Source organism: Sinohyriopsis cumingii, chromosome 18, assembly GCF_028554795.1.
Source record: "Sinohyriopsis cumingii isolate HCF-2022 chromosome 18, ASM2855479v2, whole genome shotgun sequence".
NCBI lineage: Eukaryota > Metazoa > Mollusca > Bivalvia > Unionida > Unionidae > Sinohyriopsis > Sinohyriopsis cumingii.
This window is the reverse complement of record NC_142978.1, coordinates 65,970,541-65,990,229: the sequence shown is the minus strand read 5'-3', so window position 1 is coordinate 65,990,229 and position 19,689 is coordinate 65,970,541. Positions and strand designations below refer to the sequence as shown.

Here is a 19,689-nt window from a genome sequence, read left to right as displayed (position 1 = left end):
GAAAATGATTATCGGAGAATGTGACTTCACATCTTTGCAGTATGATGCATTTAAATATTTTTGAAATAATAGTCGTAAGAGGTATAGGTATGTAGTTACTTTTGTCCGGCAGGTTACCAGTGTTGCTTTTTACTAGCGGTATAATTGTAACTTTTGTGAAATCATCTGGTATAAAGTTATGCACAAACATAAAATCAAATAAAATCATCAATAGCAAATGTAGTCTAGTATCTGAAATTTTAAAATGTTCCACATATTTAGAAAAAAAAATCTAATCCTGGACATTTACCACTTTTTTGTCTTGCTATTGCACTTTGGATCTCAGATAATGTGATTACCTCAATACGAGCTGAAAGCACATGTTTCTTATTCGATTCATTTTTAACGCTATTGAGCAAGTCTTCAAAATGATTTTTCCACATGTGGTATATATTATTCTGACCATGGTTCCCATCAATGCAAATTGGTAGTTTATTGGAAGTTGTTGTAGTAAATTGTTTAAATTGCTTCCAGAATTCACGTTGGTCAACATTTTCAAATTTTTGTGCTAGCGAGTCTGCCCCATATTTTACTTCCTTTTTCTTACATAAATATGATAATAATACTGTTTTACATAATATTGTACATACATCTTACATAATTATGATAATAATACTGTTTTACATAATATTCTACATACATCTTACATAATTATGATAATAATACTATTTTACATAATATTGTACATACATCTTACATAATTATGATAATAATAATAATAATAATAATATTGTACATACATCTTACATAATTATGATAATAATAACATAATAATGCAGATTTCATTAACTAGTCATTAATGTTTTTTTATGGAGAATTAGTGACAGTGTACTTTTTCCATACTCTGGTATATAACTACCCGTATGAAGGAATAAATAAATAAATATTCAGTGAGGAGGAGCTAAATAAAATGCACACTAACCGATAAATGTTGAAGTCACTGTGGAATGCTTAAACCGTTAGCTGTGTAAAAACGTCGTTTTGTTTTTAGCTTTAGAATCATCCAACATTTTGTATGCAAGTGTCCTTAAGTGGCCGCTTGTTTTTATTGACCCAGCCAGTGCTAAGATAATGTTGATCGAAACCGTCATTCCCTGGGATGATACTCAGTAGATAACACACCTATATGAAACAGGGAAGTTCCATATTGGCATTAATTTTGTCGGGTTTGAGTAAAGATAATCATTACAAGGACCTATTCCTTGTGCAGATTCTGGAACTAGACATACATTTATTTTTATCCAAATATTTGTCAAATCACTCTTACCACATATGTCTTCGTTATTACATCCGCGCTCAGCAGGACTTTTTCAATCGCCTGGAATGGGAATGCAAACATTGTCTACGGTCCTAATTATCAGTTGGCTATTGTGCCAAAAAGGTAAGAAACTCGAGGTATATGTCTGTAAGGCGTGTTACTCAAGAAAATGTTGACCGTGAAAAGTAACAAGTTTCTTAAAAATTAAAATAATCTAGTAACACTGAGTTATTTATATTCTATACAAAAGTGTATGTGTCTCTTTGTCTTTACAACAGTGCCATTGTTACTAAGACTGTACGTTTATGGTACTTCCATTCGACAGAGTTAGGCTGGTATTTGAACAAGAAATTATAAGTTGAAGGTCTTGTCTTTCTGTCTATATCCACGTAAATACTCCGGGGCAATGCCGTGTATGGATGAAAGGGAATGAGAATGAATAGATGCCGATATCAAATTATAGCTGAATATAATAGATCTATATACAAACATCCTCAAGGTAACAGTTTTCGTTATATATTTATAATGACAGTAATTCTTAGTGAATAAAAAGTTTCTGACTAAATGACAGATTTGAAGAGATAATAATTTTACTCGAGAAAAAAAATATTGTTTTAAGAAATCTAACCAGTCCACTATATTTTGGATCTATACCACAATACGTCTATGTTTATATATTTTATGGCCACTTTGCCGAGTAAAGTCAAATCTAAGTACACCCCCCCCCCCACTTCTTTTATAATACATAAGTCAGATGCATAAAGTCAAAAGACATCTTTCCTTCGCTAGAGAATACTCTTAGCAGTGGATCCGACTTCAAGCTATGTTCTTTGGTTAACTTAACATGACATGACGTCACCAATGTCTCCTTTATTCCACCCGAGGATAACAGCTCGTCATGCTAGTATGTCTTTGTGGGGTTCGGACTGCACCTAAAGGCAATATAATGTCAGTGACCTATTGGAAAGTTTATCCTCTATAGTTAAAGATTCATACAAGAGGTACTTGTAGTCGGGTCACAACTATTTTTTCTATATAGTTTTTACATTTGTTTCTCAGTACTGAACTTTTCACTGTGTCCAAATAAGAAATTCTATGTTAGTTAAAAATACCTTCAAAGATGAATTCACAGTGGAATTCTTGTCATAGGTTATCCGCCATTTCTTTGACAGGCTGTACGGTAAACAAAGGAACGTGAAAGGAATCATAGATTTCACTTCTGGTTCAGCACCAATGACTCATTACTCACTGTGGACTCTCGCCGAAATACGCATAGACAACCGCACCATAATTCTCAAATTATAAAGAATAAACCATTACCTTTAAATCAATACCAAGAATGCCTAAATCTAACCCTTGTATCGCTACCAAAATGAAAGAGGAACAAATGCTCTAAAAATAGAGTGTGATTCCACCAGTAGGTACTGTACCGGAAGTAATAATTGTGACCCGAGTCTATATTAAACAGAGTTAGTGGTATTGCTGGTTGATAAACGTTTAAGAAAACTCATATTATTGAAGCTTGAACTTTCATTTGTGATTATTTATTTATTTTCCTCTAGTGGTTCAAGCTCATTACATTCGCAATCAGCTGTCGAATGCGATTGGAATGGATAAGAAAGAAGCAGCCTTTTTCTTAAGTCGTGGAAGCCGGATGGAACGTAGCACTACACCTGGTTTTTGTTACGACAGAGCACAGGAAGCAGTTTGTGAAATACGTCATATCGAGTGTCGGGTAAATTATAAGAAAAATATATAAAATATTGGGTGAATAAATGATATCCGGGTGCTAAAATATTAAGTTCTACCTGTTCGGTACAAGTTAAAAACTGTTTCACAATATTTCAAGCTAATCTAGCTCTTCGTCAGGAGAAGATATTACTTACAGCCACATAACAAAGACTAAACACAAACACTATAGGAAAACCTGGACTTTTATATCTTTGAATCACATAGGGAATCTGCAAGTAAGAGTTAAATAATTAAAGAAGAAAGAATGAAAAGCATACAAAAAAATGATGTTATACTGAGTAAACGTCGTGTCTATTATATGTTGTTGTCAGATTAGCAAACCTGTATAATCAATGATGGGGTGCTTTGTGTAATAAGGCGTGTTTAATACGGAGACCAAATGTTAGGGTGAAGAGATTTCGTTTTCTGATATGTGCCACGCTGCTAGTTCCATAAGAGGCGATTTCTCGTACTGTGACCTCAAAGATTGTGTTGTCAATAAGGAAGACACGTGTCCTATTTAAAATGTTTTCCATGAATAAAAAACTGCACTAGAAGCTGCACCTTTTCTATTCATGGGTATTAAGTCTGAGTTGGTTTGGTAGTTGTTGAAAAAAATACTCCAAACTTTGTTGTTACTAGTCCCACACATTTGACGGATAGTCTGGATCTTTATCGTTTTAAAAACTTTGCATACTTTCCTGCAATGTCAGTGTATTATTCTTAGCAATTTGGCCAATAAAGAGGTCAATTGAGTTGGTCCACATATTCCGATATTGCCTTACTTAACTGATATTTAGTTATGGGTTCCGACATACGGATGAAAATTGTTCTGGAGCGTACAGTTCTTCTTTCATATAAACGTTAGACTAAAATATTTGTATAATATCTAAACTGGTAAGAAAAAAGGTATGGAATGTGAACTATAAAATGTTTATTAAGGATCGACGATTAATATCAACAGATAAATGGCAGCTTTTACATTACACACTAAATTTTACTAAAGGTTATTTTCTGTTAAATAAAATTTTGGAAATATGAGTTTTCTCTAATTCTGTACACAATGAAAGTGATATATTACCAAACGTGTACTGTAAACAGCGTGCCTTACTCTGTCAGAAAACAATACAAACATATACATATATTCTTATCATTTTATAGACTGAGGAAATCGTGAGCATTTTTGTCAAAAATAGGTTACTCTAATACAGTTTCAACCTATTATAATCTTTTTCAGACAGAGGAATTCAGGAAGTACCTTTGTACACAAGAGATTCATGTTTGTCCAAGTCATCTGATATGTACTGTTGATGGAACGCTGCATTGGTGCCCAGTGCACACAAAACTCATTGTACCAGTAAGTTGTCTCGACTGTGAAGAGACGCATTAAGTGTATGCTGAAGGGTAAACAATATTTGCAAGAGAAATACTACTTTTCGAGAAATTCGGTACGGCATCATTTTAGAAAGGGTTAAACGACTTTTAGAAAATATGTAATACCTAATGCAATGAAATTAGATATACCATTTTTTTATTTTCGTGTATATATATCTATACATGTATATACGTAACAAACTTAGGATACGTACTATATGTATTTACTTTTCCTTTATAGATTTTAGTGATTACTTATTTGATTATAGCGAGACGGTGTCACGAGGATATTTCTCAAGAAGATTACTTAGCCAGCTATTATGTACAGGCGTTATTCACACTGAACGATATTGGCTGGACTTCACGGTAGTATGGATTCATTCCGTAAAATAGTCCCACAAATTTCTTAAGATAAGAAATTCTCGGGATATTCTTACGTATAAATATTTAGTAATTCGAGATAAGAATAATTATATGTGTTAGGCGCAAAGGTCATGTTGCGTATTACGTATAATTAAATACCAATTTTTAGCTTACAAGGGCGTGCTGATAAATCATACGAATGGGAAGCAAGGAAAACCGTACAAGCGTGAAATTAGAGTGTCATAAATGAGTAATCGTACGTTTGATTAGGGGGAAATTATTTTTGTCGTACAATAATTTACAATCATAGACGAAAATTAAATATGTTATTATGTTGTTTATAGAAACAAAGACATTAGTCAAGTAGGCACAAACTCCTACCTTCAACTGTGGACAAAGATTAATCACACAATACAAATTAAGTATATATAGCATATAATCATGGGCAAAAGCCAAAACACAATACAAATTAAATATATTTAACAATATACTGTTAGAGTGAAAATGTAAACAGAATTAGTGATATACTATCCAAAGAAATACTTAGTCTTCTACTATCCATTACTATGCACTATACTACCAACATGTGCTGATCAATATTCCACACTATGCTATTCAATACGCCGTATGTAATGACCAAAACCTCACATTATACTATCCAACACGTCGAGTGTAGTGATCATGACGTACTCATCCACTATCCAATACTCGCATATACTATTCAAGACGTCGTATGTAGTGACCAATCCCTAACAATCATCCAACACACCGTGTGTTGTGACCACTACCCTACAAATATAGTCAACATGCCGTATGAAGTGACCAATAACTGCATATACTATCCAACATGTTGTCTGTAATGACCATTAGGGGGCGCTCACCAGTTGTTTTGAACTTTTGAGAGAGTGACGTAGGTAAGGTGAAGTTGTTTGCATTTGTAACATGCACAATGGAGATAATGTTGGCATACCATTATGTTACTTTTATGTACTGTGGCTGACATTTCTTTGGATACTGTACTTGTAGAAATTGTACATGATCTAAGCACACGGTACAACAAAATGGATGCTCCCCTGTGCTTGACAAATTAACCAGAATTAATCAAAAGTACACTAACTTTAGCAATTATTAAAATAGGGAAAACGAATTTTGCTGAATTAGACAATAGCATTTACTGAAAGTGCAATGAACCAAGTACAAAATATCTGAAAAGCAAAAAAAGTTATCGGCTCTTTTTTCTACAATTTACCTCTGAAGTCCAGGAAGTGAAAATGACCATGCGGAGCTAGCAGTTTTTTGAAACGAGCACATCTTAGGTGAGCCCAAGCTGTATACTCTAGAACCTAACTTGCACCCATCAATCATATATCAGAATAAAGGGAATTAATAGTTCTTTTAACAGCACCTAAGATATACAAAGGCTTTATTATATAGCCAGTATAACCAGTGAAGAAATCATGGGAAATTCTTTTTCCTTAAAATTCTAACCCTATGCAAAATACGAAACTGTCGACCGCCACCTTAACTAACCATTTACTATCCAATACATCGCAGTATACCTCAATACCTCGTGTGTAGTAACCAAGACCTAGTTATCTACTATCCAACATCCACATGTACTATTTTACACGCCGCGTGTAGAGACCATGACCTCACACTATACTATCCAACACGCTGTGTCTACTGACCAATACCCTATGTTTGCTATCCAACACTCATTACCTATACCTAAGATTATATTAGTGGTGTTGGCAAATTTGCATATATTTTACGAGAGAGACAGAGAGTAACTTCTTGATAGGGCATTGAGAGAACAGGTTTGGGGCCAAACCGTCTATCCAAAGTTTAAATCATGAAAGCAGACTAATATGAGAATTGCGTAGGAAATCAGTAGAAGCAGGGGGAGGTTTGGTCGAACAAGAGAAAAATCTTCAACAAGATCGTCCTAGAAAAGTTTATGTTTTAACTTTCTAAGTTTAAGTATTGTAAAAAGAGTCTTGCGCATCACTGCATTTTCTTTTCATGGTACCAGAGTCACAATTGGTTTTCACAAACAAAAAGCAAATGCCAACATTTTTTTAAATATTAATTGTATTACTACTACCAAAATGTACTACTAGGGAATAATAGGCCTCGCAAAGTACCCTAGTTGGGTATTAAGCGGTTCACTGTTATTTCAAACAAGGTAAAGTGACGTGTAGTCTTGTGCCGTGATATTTTTTCACAAAATACAACAAATATGCATATAAAATATATTTCAAATTTGAAACAAATAAAATATATTTCAAATTTGAAACAAAATATGTTTAATGTAATTGAAACTCATCCAATCTTTGAATCATAATGTATACCAGTAGTATAATTAGTTGTTTCTTATCGTCAATGCGATCTTGAGTGAGAAGGCAAGAGCGAATTTTAGTAAAGTACAAGTTAACGCGCGCTTTTGCATGCTTCGCTAATTAAAATGCTTGGACCTTTAGTTCACCACTTCAGGAACTAATAATTTACACATTTTTACAACCTATTGATCATAATCTTGTATGTTTAAGATATTAGACTACAGAAAAACGCTTAAGAGTATCGATGAACGGTATGTAAAAAAGTGACAGCGAAAAACTTCTATAAGCGCTTTAAGAAAGTTTATACTTCATTTGTTTCAGTTTAGGTTTAGCAACGGTACAAAGTTACCCCTATTGTAACAAAACTCTTACATCTTATTTAACTTTCTTCCAGTACAAGAAAATCCTAGCTTAACGCCAATTTCTGACCTAGTTTGACAATGTGACAAAGTAATTTCCAGCTCTCCTCATCGACAGCGCATACCCTTTTCCCTCCTTCCAGTTCGCTTGCTAGTGTTGTGGCATTATAAGGGAGGTAGAAGTGTAAGGTTTGGTTATAAGAGGATCGTAGGAAAGTTATATGGGAAGAGAGGAAGTAGGAAGATGGAGTTTTGTTTAAAGGGTTTAACTTCTATTTAGATCCTACCATTTGCGTGATAGTACAAAGTGTGTTAGTACGTATTGTGTACGTCTACATTGCTACCCTTTTGGTTGATTAGCAACTATGGGTGTTGGTCACTCAGAACGGTGTATTGATGGTATGGCGTGTATACTCATCCCCTGTGCGTTTATTAGTAACTATGGGTGTTGTCCTAACAAACCTTTGCCATCATTGCGTATATTCAAGATAAAATCTGATCTAATCGTTGATACAAATATTTACTTCTCGATGATTATACTTGAAAATAAATGCCCCCATAGCACGAAATGCAAAACATAGCTGGTAGTTCCCTGGCTTATGCTGGAAGACGGAATATTGATGAAGAACCGCTGTCATGATTATTACTAGCAAAGGGAAATTATTTCTGACAAACAGACAATACTGTGATTTTTTATATAAATATTTTATTTTGTGAGGTATCCCCAATATTGGCATCTTGAAAGAGTATTTCCGGACAATGAACTTCTGGATACAATATTAGTTACGGAATTAAAATTTCATAACATGTGTATTATGCCAGAAATTGTATGTACAAATACATTTTGCGAAGGCATGTGCTTGTGCCAAAGACAGTTGACAAACCAATTTTAATTAGCAAGGTCAAATATTGTACTTGCTATGGATATATGATGGACGGAAAATGATATTGGATGAAAGCAAAAACTGATCACAGATGTTATTTCAACTTAGTGTATTAAAATGAAATGTGTGCGTCACGGAACACAACTCTGTGTCGAATGTTAAAAGTGAGTATTCTTTAAATATTTTTAGAAACATAAAATTTTATATCAACGATTGGCTTTTCAACTAGAACGGTCACCAAATGAATGATTTCAGTCCATTAAAATTGAAAGTCGTTCCATATTTCTACTTGTTTGCGTCTCCATTTGTTTATGCTTCTTTTTATTGATGGATCTATTTGTTTATGAAAGAATAGGAAAGATGTTTGAAGATTTTAATGTTTTATTTCAACAAAAAGGGGAAAAGTCACGAAGTCGGTCTAGTGCGGTTGATATGCCTAACATAATGTGATGTATTAGGATATCCATAGGCACAAACTGAGATGTGCATTCAAAATTTTCTATGGAGAACGTTGTTGGTAGGTGCCAGTTTACGTGACTATGCAACCAAAATGGGGGACTTAAAAGTGCAGACGTTTGATGAGGTCAAATGAAAACAAAGGATAGTGTGTGTGTATATGTTGCCTGCGTTTTTGTTGTTTAGTAAATGTGTGGGGTGGTCACTCAAAACGCCGCGAAATTTTTATTTTATTTCCTCTATCCATATCTTGCACAGATTTAAAAAATTCTTATTAAATTGTAAATTAATATTTACAGTGATCACATATTTGTCATTTTTATTTTGCAATTTTTAACTTTAGATATTTTTCAGTCTTCGCTAAATTCTGGATAATATTTATTCTCCGCTAAATTCCGACTTGGTTTTGGAATTTTAGTCTCAGTAATATTTTTCAATTTTGGTCCGGGTTATTTCTGTCCTTGCTAAAGTCCGCGATATTTTTTGAAATTTTACTACCATTTTAATCTAAACCATGTTTTACATTGTTTTTAATCCGATTTGTTTTCAGTTTCTGAGAAAGTCTGGGACAGTTTCGGAATTTTAGTACCGCTCTTAGTGTTGGACTAAATTTTTTCATAGTACTTGGATTTGTTTCAGTCCTGCTAAAGTCTGTTACAGTGTTTTTAAAATATATTTTAGCATTAATTTTAGTCTAGTCTAGTTTAGTCCACGCCTTAATTTTTTCTACATTTTTGCGCACTTGTTTCAGCCTCCGCTAAACTTCCTGACAGTTTCCTAAGTTTAGCTCTACCTTTTGTTTAGGTCAATATTTTTACATATTTTACGCATTTTGTTTTATACTCCTCTAAAGTTCATAACAGTTTCGTAATTTTAGTATTTTTTTATCTAGTTCATAATTATTTATATTCTTTCTGGATTTGTTTTTGTCTCAGCTAAAATTCATGCCAGCGTCGTAATTTTAGTAGTAGCCTTCGTCTAAGTGTTGCGTATATCTGATTTAATTCATATTTATTTTAATACAGTTGTTTGACAGTTTTAAATTTTTTATTCTATTATATGCTATTATAATGTAAATTTATTCACTGGAGATATTTTTCCAGAAAATTGGTTGACCTGAATCATTCATTTTATAAACACCAGGTGTTGGCCTGGATGCTGACCTTGATTCAAAATTAATAAACAAAGTTCTATTTTTATTTTAAAATGATTGGTTGTTGTCAAGGTAATGATGGGGCTTTGAGTTTAAGATGTAAACAACTTTTTCATTGTTTTATTTCTTAGAGAAAAGTATTGGTCTAATCAAGGCCATATTTTGTGTACGTGATATAAACACGATCACGTGACCCCCTTCTGATTTCTCAACTTGGGGGAATTTCGAAACTGCGTCTTATAATACAATATAACCTTTGTTTTAGAGAAAGCGATCTCGGTTTGGAGATTTTTATACTGATGTCAATTTTTTTTTTGTTGTAACCAGATTTTGAGTTATAATTTTCTTCAGATCAGTTGGATTTCAAAAGGATTAATTCTTTTTTCTCTGGAAATATTTTGAGGAGTGCTTGCACAGAAAGTTTGGAAAGACATTGCTTACAAATTTATTTTGGATTTTCAAAATGGGAGTGCAATTTTTTGTATTTCTACAAGGAACTGTAGATAAGCACAGTACTGACTACAGCATACGTCATCGTCATCCATCTTGGATTTTCCATCAGGATTCGAACTTGAAATTATTATAACATTTGTTACTAGGACTTTTGTAAAATAATTCGTGGATTATTCTTAGATTATTTTTAGATTTGATTCTTGAAACGGTAAGTTCTTCTCTGTTTTTCATTTTTACAGAATTTTTCTAGGAAAAAGAGTTATTTGTTAAATTTTGAAAAGCTTGTTTTTGTCACTATTTCTGTGTTACTGTTTATTCAAGAATAACACGTACCATAAGATATACTTATCTCCTATTTCATCCTCATTTATTATAGTTTTCGCTTTGGTCCGTGAAAGTTTGAATGTCACTTTAGTTTAGGCCAACCTTTTTCATATTTGTTTACGGATTCTTCTCAGTTACAGCTCAAGCCCATGACAGCTTCGCATTTTTTCCTTTTTCCTTGTTTGCACTGCGCGCTAAATTCCGGGACAGTTTCGTAATTTTGGCATTAATTGTAGTCACATCCATTTGAGTGTTGTTTTCAGTTGGTACCCTTAATTATAACTACTTATAACATCGGTACAATATAACCAAATATACCGACACAGCCATGATGATCTGCGGTATCAACCACTAGACAGCATTCTGTCCAATGGATTTCCCTTCCTCCATTTTCTCTGTAAAAGGGCGAGTGCTTAAAAGCAAATGTAGGATACTGGTCACTGCTCACAGTGTGTTTTGTAATAAATATGGATTATTGGTCACTACACACGTTGTGGTGGTTATTATGTGTAGGATATTGTTCACTATACAAGGCGTGTTGGACAGTATATTTTGATGCATTGGTCACTACATGAGGCATGTCGGATACTCTTGTGCTTAAAGGTAATGGATATTAGATGAGGACAGTGGATTACTAAGTGATGGATAGTAAACCGTTAAGCTATGCGTTGGATAGTGGATAGCTATTCACAATACATTTTCCGCCTAACCCTATACACACCTAGACACATATTTCATAATGAAGGTGCAATCTGAAATTCCGTTTGACCCCAGACTGGCCACTAATGAAAACTTACGACGTAATGTTAATTCCTGTTTTACCCTATCGCGGCCTATATTAGCACTAGTGTATGTTCAGTGGGGGAAACCTTTACAAAATGTATTCATGTCCAAACCATGTACATGCAAACAGGTAGATGTATACATGTCCAAACCATGTACATGCAAACAGGTAGATTTATACATGTCAAAAAATAGAAAGGCTATGTCTGACTGAATGTGTATTCAAACGATTTATAACCGTATCAGCAAATCAACACCATTATCACTATCGATGCCATTACCATCATCGTCATCATCATGAAGAAAAAAATAGCAATAATAATAATAATTGTAACGTGATGTTGTTGCCAGAGAGCAAGGGATGCACATTGATTTATGATATGAAAATCTTTGTAGTTTTCATAAAATATTTCCGTGAAGCAACAGCTAAAGAGGAGATAAAAGAATTATATTCATTAATCTTTAAACTATTTCATTTTCAGATGTATGTGACATCTTTGGACCAGGTGTCCCGAGATGTAAGAACGGAGGGACGTGTATGAGCATCAGTGCGGACAATTACACCTGTATCTGTCAACAGGGATTTACCGGCAAGGACTGTGAGAATGGTTGGTGACAGTTTTAAGTATATGATTGTAAGATTATGATTTCAAGCTTTCTGGGTGGCCATAAGTTCATAACTTTTAATATATATATATATATATATATATATATATATATATATATATATATATATGGCCCATGAAGAATCGTACTGGGACTGTAGATAATAGTCGGCACTGCCTAATCATATTCATGCATCCCCCCCCCATTTTACCCTATGACAAGATCAAGATGGTTTAAAGGTGAAAAAACCTGTATTACATATCTATCTATCTATCTATATATCTATCTATCTATCTATCTGGTACGTCGTTTGCAGTCACCTTTGACTATTACACGACGTGCTGCACGGGAGAAAGAAGAAGTAACAGAGCAATGGGATATAAAGGTATACTAATTAGTAAAGGAAGAAGTCAGGACAGTTTTATCAGGTTTCATTTTCGTCCCTTCATCCCATGACATGTCCGGCTATTGTGGCCGCGGGAAAGTAAGTGTACTTCAACTGGCATAGCTTTGGGAATCATTAGGTCCTACATGTAGCCGGCTTACGGTTTAAAAGGTTGGTTGAGATAGTCCCCACTCGAAGGATACCTGGCTAGCAGCTTCTTCGAGTGGGTATGGTAAGAAGATCCAAGTGCCATTGGTACGGAGGAAAGAAACGGAACCTATAGCTGTTTGAAGAGGTAGGTATGTGTCGATATTTCTTGTTGTGGTGTACTTTAGCTCTGCTTAAAGCAAACGTCAGATATTAGTCAGCAGGAAAGTCCACAAGGTTGTTGACGATTTGATATAGCATAGCCAACTGTGCCTCGTTCCTTCTGGATTCCAGTGATTCCCATTGCAGGTAGTACAGCATTGTGATATATTTGTTCAGCCCTTCGCTGTACCATCTTTAGCTTGTGTATCTGCGAGCAAGGTAGACATAAAAGCCTTCGAAATGTGCTGTTGTGCAAGTATGCCCTTCAGAGACGGCCTCTGATATCTCCACTGCACTACATGACCTGCCACTGACTTAACGACGCTGAAATGTTCACGTGAAATAACTTACCTGAAGCAGCAGGGAGGGCGAACAGACCACTTAAGGGAGTGGTCACCCTTGTGTTTGGACCCAAAAAAATAGTGACCTTTCATAGAGGTCAATCCCACGTCTACGATTATTGTTTGTCCCAAACAGAATTGTAGACGAGCCCCCCCCCCCCCCCCCCGCTGCTATGTTATTCAGAATAATCCTGGGAATCTTGGGAATCTTCATCTGAATCCTGGGAATTTGTTCTATGTTTCAAGTAATATTCAAGTTCTGATGGTGGTTTTTCTATTTTTGGATTTATGTTCTTTCTTTTTCTGTAATATATCATTAAACTTCTGTATCGATCTCCACCGCAATTTTTGCAAATCTGATATAATCCTCTAACGCCGTTGTTACAACCAACACAACTTCGTGGACCAACATGAGGGTTTTTCTTTATAAGATAATTATGTTTTTTACAATATTCTCCACGACATTTTTTATCACATTTGTTAGTGGTTCCTTGACGCAACCACGCACAGTTGTTTATTATATTAATGATATCAATTTAATTTTATCATCACCCCTCTCTGCTGCTATATTAATTAAAAAATTTTATCAAGACCCACACGATATCTTGTTCTTGGATCATGTAAATTTATTGTTATAAATCCATGCGGAGTAGCTTGCGCTCGTGAGAAGAAATTTCTGAACTTAATTATATCCATGTCACCACCACACCAAGTTTGATGAATATTTCGCAGCGTGTGTGTGTCTACACCATTAAACACAACTAAAATGTTGCAGTTGTCCCTGATCACTTTTGGTATTTGTGTATATCGTTGAGTAACATAGATCACATCTGTATTTTTATGTCTACCTCGGGAAAATATTCTGGCTGGATTTGATTGTTTATCTAGCATCACATCGTCGTATACAACTAAATTATTGATAAATCCGTCTAAAACATCTACGGACGGCGCTTCATCAATATCGGTTATAAACTCTATAACATCATTACCCTCGTCCAGTAATCGCGAGTTTTCACTGAAATCTTTAAGTACATCATAACATCGTTGATCATCAGTGGATGGTGCTACTAAATAAAATTTATCCCATTTCAACCATCTCATTATTAAATTAAGTAATAACTGCGTCTTACCCGATCCAGATGGTCCTATGATAATCATTCTGATGGAGTTCGGTAGCGCAGGATGATGCTTAACAGGTTCTCGTTTTCTTGTCGCTGAGAAATCAATTATATCCATATATATTATATCATGAGTTTATATTGTTTACGCTGTAGATTTAAAACTCCAACTGTTGATTTAGCTACGGTTACAACAAAAAATAAAAAAATAGCGTATGGTGGAAAATGTTCTGTGTGTGGTAGGAGGAAATTTTCGTTTTTACCTTGGTTATCTAAACAAGCAATATGGCAAATTTATCTACCACCACCGAAACAAATTCAGTACGCGTATTTCGATGTTAGTGTTCCTAATGAAGTTGATCAAGCTGATATTCTGTTTTTACCGCATGATACTGTGCGTGGGAAAACATACAAATACGCGTTAACCGTAGTTGATGTTGCAAGTAGATATAAAGAAGCAGAACCGTTATCGACGAAAACATCATCTGAAGTAGCCGATGCGTTTGAGCGAATTTATCAACGAGGTGGTGGACCACGAGGTGGTCTGCGATGGCCACAGCTGCTACAGGTTGATCCTGATAAGGAATTTCTTGGTCCAGTATCATCGCTGATGAAACAACATAATACCAAAATACGACGAGGGCATATTGCAATTCATCGTGATCAGGCAAATGTTGAGCGATTTAATCGAACACTCGCTGAGCGGTTATTTGGATATCAATACGCGAAGGAATTTATTCAGGATAAAAGATCTCGCGAGTGGGTTGCAAGATTACCAAGCGTGATAGCTGCATTAAATAGCGAGATCACACGAACAACCAACATGAAACCCATTAGCGCGGTCACAAAAAAAAATATACCAACACAACGAAAAGATGTTGAAAAACAGAAAATATTGGGTGATGTCACAGTCAGATATTTATATGAGCCTGGTGAACTTGAAGGTGGTAAAAAAAAGAGCGACTGATCCTATTTGGAGTGTTACCACACACAAAATATCCACCGTGACAAGATCCTCAGGTAGACCTGCAATCTACAGATTAGATTCGGCTGCTCCTCAACGTGGATTTACACGTGAACACTTACAAGTAATTCCCGAGGACACACAATTACCTCCCAGATCACTTAACTAGCTCCGGCACCTCTACGTCGATTACACTCAAGACAGGTCAGCATCACATTTTGTCGTGTATGACCGCGACTATTATCTTTTCTATCTACGGCAAATTGTCTTGAATCATTACTCGAATACCGCCATAACATTATAGAATTGCAACTTGTGCAATGATTATTCTGCTGCTGTTTTAACTCAATAATAAATTCAACATCAAGATCAAAGTCGCGTTTATCTTTTTTATCAGATTGTTTATATCCGATTAATTTTTTTCTTATTATATCATCATCGATGATCGATTTCAGGAATTATAATTCTACGTAATTGAGATATTTTTCTGACCCTCGATACCGCTAAATAAACTAAATTTGACCACTCGATACGATCGTCTACAATCCAGACTCGTGTGTCAGAAATAGTTAATCCCTGAGACGAGTGGATCGTCATAGCGTATCCCAACACCCATGGAGATTTGTCAGCGCGTAATGCATCTTCGACCACAGTGATATCAACGGCGACGATATCATTTAATACGAGATTCTGTTTTTCAGTCTGCCCTGGAATATCAACATTAATATTCTGTTTTCGTGTATCTGATGGTCTATAGCACAACGGTACGGGTAATTCTGAATATTTTTCTTTATGTAGTTGAAATAACTGCTGTTGTAAATCGTCTCTGATTATTTTTCTGCTTGCTACTATCAAATCGTTGGGTCTCCATAAATTTAAAAAATCACCCACTGAGGTCCCTGAGATTACTCCGCGTATTATTTCACACTGAATTTTATTTGATTGTAACCTGATTAATTTTTTAAATTCCTTCAAATTTGCATCGAGAGCTCTATGATCATCATCTATTTCTTCGTAATAATCAACGAAATTTTTTAACTAATCATGTGGAGATGGTCCAACAAAAGGCGGCGGTTGACCATGATCGCCACACATTATTATAGCGGTATTTTTCGTCAACAACTAATCAAGAAACGTTTTTAATGTATCTAATGACACCGTACATATCTCATCCCAAATAATTATTTTAGGTATATATTTTTCTCCCATTCGTTCAGGAGTCCATGTATCCCCGCGCCACCGAAAGAAACTATGATACGTGCACGATTGTACTTGCCGTTGTTTCATCTCGCGTGCAAGTCTATGTGTGGGTGTCAGCACGATCATATCTGAATTTCTAAAAACATTAATCGCTCGAGTCGTTTTGCCGCATCCACCAGGTCCATTGAGATATACTGTCTTATATCTGGTTATTGGATCACTCACCGGCGGCGCTTTCGACATTTCTGATATTGTATTACCCTTACGATAAAAATCTCTCATTGGAACATCTGCTGATTCTGTGTAATTGTGTAATATTTCTTTTTTTATTCTCCACGAACCCCATCGTTCATCATTACTTATAAATTTCGTAACAGATTTTAAATATTTACTCGAAATATAAAACGAATCTGTTGCGACTCTGACTGCGGTCTTGGGAAATCTATTAATCATCGATAATAAATTTATAGAAACATAAGCCAACATGGAAGATCTTAGATGAGTATACTGTGGGGAGACGTCATTTATGTAACTAACGATCGTACCCAATTTTGTTCCGTCGGATAAATAAACATTTTCTCGATTTACAAATATATTTCTCGCTGTTGTATCAGCGATATATAAAATCGTACTCGGCATCATCTAAAATTAATCGTGTGTAATGTCTTTTATGATCATATGCACCACCCTGAGTAAATTTACCTATAATTTTTCTACCGAGATCTTTTGCGGTTTTAAGTTTAATCTCGAGAATTTTAGGAGCTTCTTTGATAATATCATCTTCGGAAACATCAGGACATTTTTCCTTAAACTCGCTAATAACTTCATCGAGATTGATATAATCTGGCATGGGCAACCAAACTTCGGTCTGTGCATGATATGATATAATTGCCTCACTGACCACCAACGATGTCAGTATCGCACAATCTAGCATATATCGTAACAAAACTATAGGTGCCCAACGTTTTTCACAAAAATGTCTGCCAAACCAAACATAACAAATCTTGTGAAGATTTTCGTTAAACTCGAATGATTCAATACAAGCAAATCCAGTCAGATCAAAATCAGGTAATGGTCCATTAATTGCCACTCGCGTCATCTCGTTTGTGGGGTGACCGAATCTTTTAAAGTATACAGAACAATCTCCGTATCCTAGAAAACTTCCCGGATAACATGCAACCATATCAACCGAAATAACATCGTTGTAATTATATTTGGTATTCCACAATCCACCGTGTCCGTATTCGACGCAACTTGCGCGTACGTCCTCGAGTAAATCAAATCGTGTTGGTTTCCATGAATTTCGTTCTCTGGCGAAATGAGCCGCAACAGATGGAACGGTAAAACAATTAGTTAGTAATTTGTCAGTATTTTCCGTGGAGTGCTTGCACTCTAAAAACTTATCCGCGAGATTTTTCATCTCGTCATAGAGAGATTCTGTTCGATATATTTCACCATTTGGTCTAACAAACTGATCAAATTCACCTTCCTCATTACTTTTAAATAACCATACCGATACAGGATCGTTTTTACTTATTTCGTTGATAAAATCAAACATACTGTCTGGGGGGTAAAATCTAACAGTTCGATCACGTGGAAATATTGTTACTGCGCTGGTCCATGCATGCGCGTTGTGATCAATAATATTTATTGAAGCTCTTTCGATATATATTTCGATTCGTACAGTACCTCTCCCGTTATTGTCGCTACAGTTATTGGAAATTTTAATATTTTTCCTAGTTCAGCAACATCTTTTATTGTAGCACCGGTATCCTTAACTGAATCAGCCCACGAGTTTATTTTTTTACGTCTTAAATCAGTTAATCCATTTCCACGCATCGCGTTTGTAAAGTGTTCTATTACTCGTTCGGATACACAATTTAACCTTGAAAATTTCATTGGTGCCAGTTTATCAACGTTGGGTTTTTTATTTATCTCATAGATTCCATAAATAACCGCTGTTACAGGATACGCTCGCTCATAATACGGTTTGTCAATACCCGTCAGTAGACCCGGTCTGGAATTTTTACTTAATATGACAGTTTTATTATTACCAAGGACAGGATCATATTTGTCACGGATAATCCAACTACCTGTTTCTGTTAATACAATAAATTTTACTTTGAGGAAATATTTTTGATTGCCCTCGTATTCAGTGATGTAGTTAATGATAGTTGCCGCTCGCTTGTCATTCATTGTGACATCCTTGACAGTATTGCGAATAATCTTGAACGTTGACCATGTGTGAGATGCACCATCTATGCAAAATTCCTTCTTGGCGTCGTGAATTTTCGAGATCAGACTTTTATTTTTCGGATCAACCAGATCTCGTACTGGCAAGTCAGAAGATAATCTGTCGAGGTTGAATTTATATTTAACAGGCCTAGCTTGGGATAATTTCTCAAACTCGTTCATATAATTAAAACAAATATTTAAATAAAAAATATTATATATACAATGTCTCAATGCAGATGGTTGATGATCGGTTCAGTAAATCGATGCAACAAATCCTGTAGAGGTGAATTTTGTTGGATGCACTTACAGGGCATACGGCGAGGAAGTCTAGGACCAATACCATGTCTGCGGTGTGGTGTTGGAGTGCGAGGCAAAACAAAATTATGTGGAAAGTGGGGGGGGGGGAAACGGTTCAGAGAGCTTAAAAGATATTATGACAAAAAAATAATAATGGTGAAAACGCTATAAAATCCGTGGAGGATTATATATCAAGATTTCAGACAAACAATGATTTAAACAAATAATATTATTATAATGGAGCAAAATATATTTGTCCCACATCCTGTCGTAACAAATTACGAATCAGATCGTAATGGTGTCATCAGAAATTGTATGCTTAAAAGACCGGTTGGTTTTGTCATTAATACTGGTTATCTAATGTTTACTGCTGGAAGGAAAAATTATCTCTGTCATCGTTTCACATACGAGTGTTTCAACGGATTGATCGAAGATGGTTTTGTTATTGATCATATTGACGGGGATCCTCATAACAACTCCTTATCCAACCTTCGTGTTGTCACGCAAAGCATGAACTCTGCACGTGGTAATACTGGAAGATGTAAGACAGTTTCTAGAAGGGTGATCAAGGCTACAAACGCAGAAACTGGCAAAGAAATTATATTTCAGTCTAAGAACGCGGCTGCGAAATATTTTGATATTAACTCGCGTGTGGTAAAATACGTCGCAGAAAATATAACCAAATCTACTTTCTCAAAGAAATATAATCAGAAAATCA

General features: G+C 35.3%; 1 protein-coding gene across 1 annotated transcript; it reads left to right on the top strand.

Annotated features, from left to right (window-relative positions):
* The first annotated feature begins 1,229 nt into the window (after positions 1-1,229).
* Positions 1,230-12,169, top strand: LOC149776822 (uncharacterized). Its single transcript, XM_089941540.1, has 4 exons — positions 1,230-1,420; positions 2,860-3,032; positions 4,266-4,385; positions 11,999-12,169. The coding sequence occupies exons 1-4, from the start codon at positions 1,312-1,314 to the stop codon at positions 12,056-12,058; spliced, it is 462 nt and encodes a 153-aa protein (XP_089797666.1). The 5' UTR covers positions 1,230-1,311; the 3' UTR covers positions 12,059-12,169.
* Positions 12,170-19,689: the final 7,520 nt, after the last annotated feature.

Excerpts from the sequence above, each read along its gene's own strand:
- LOC149776822 (XM_089941540.1), top strand. The coding sequence starts at position 1,312 with ATGTCTTCGTTATTACATCCGCGCTCAGCAGGACTTTTTCAATCGCCT. Across the intron at positions 1,421-2,859 it reads TTGGCTATTGTGCCAAAAAG|TGGTTCAAGCTCATTACATT; the intron begins GTAAGAAACTCG and ends ATTTTCCTCTAG. Across the intron at positions 3,033-4,265 it reads TACGTCATATCGAGTGTCGG|ACAGAGGAATTCAGGAAGTA; the intron begins GTAAATTATAAG and ends AATCTTTTTCAG.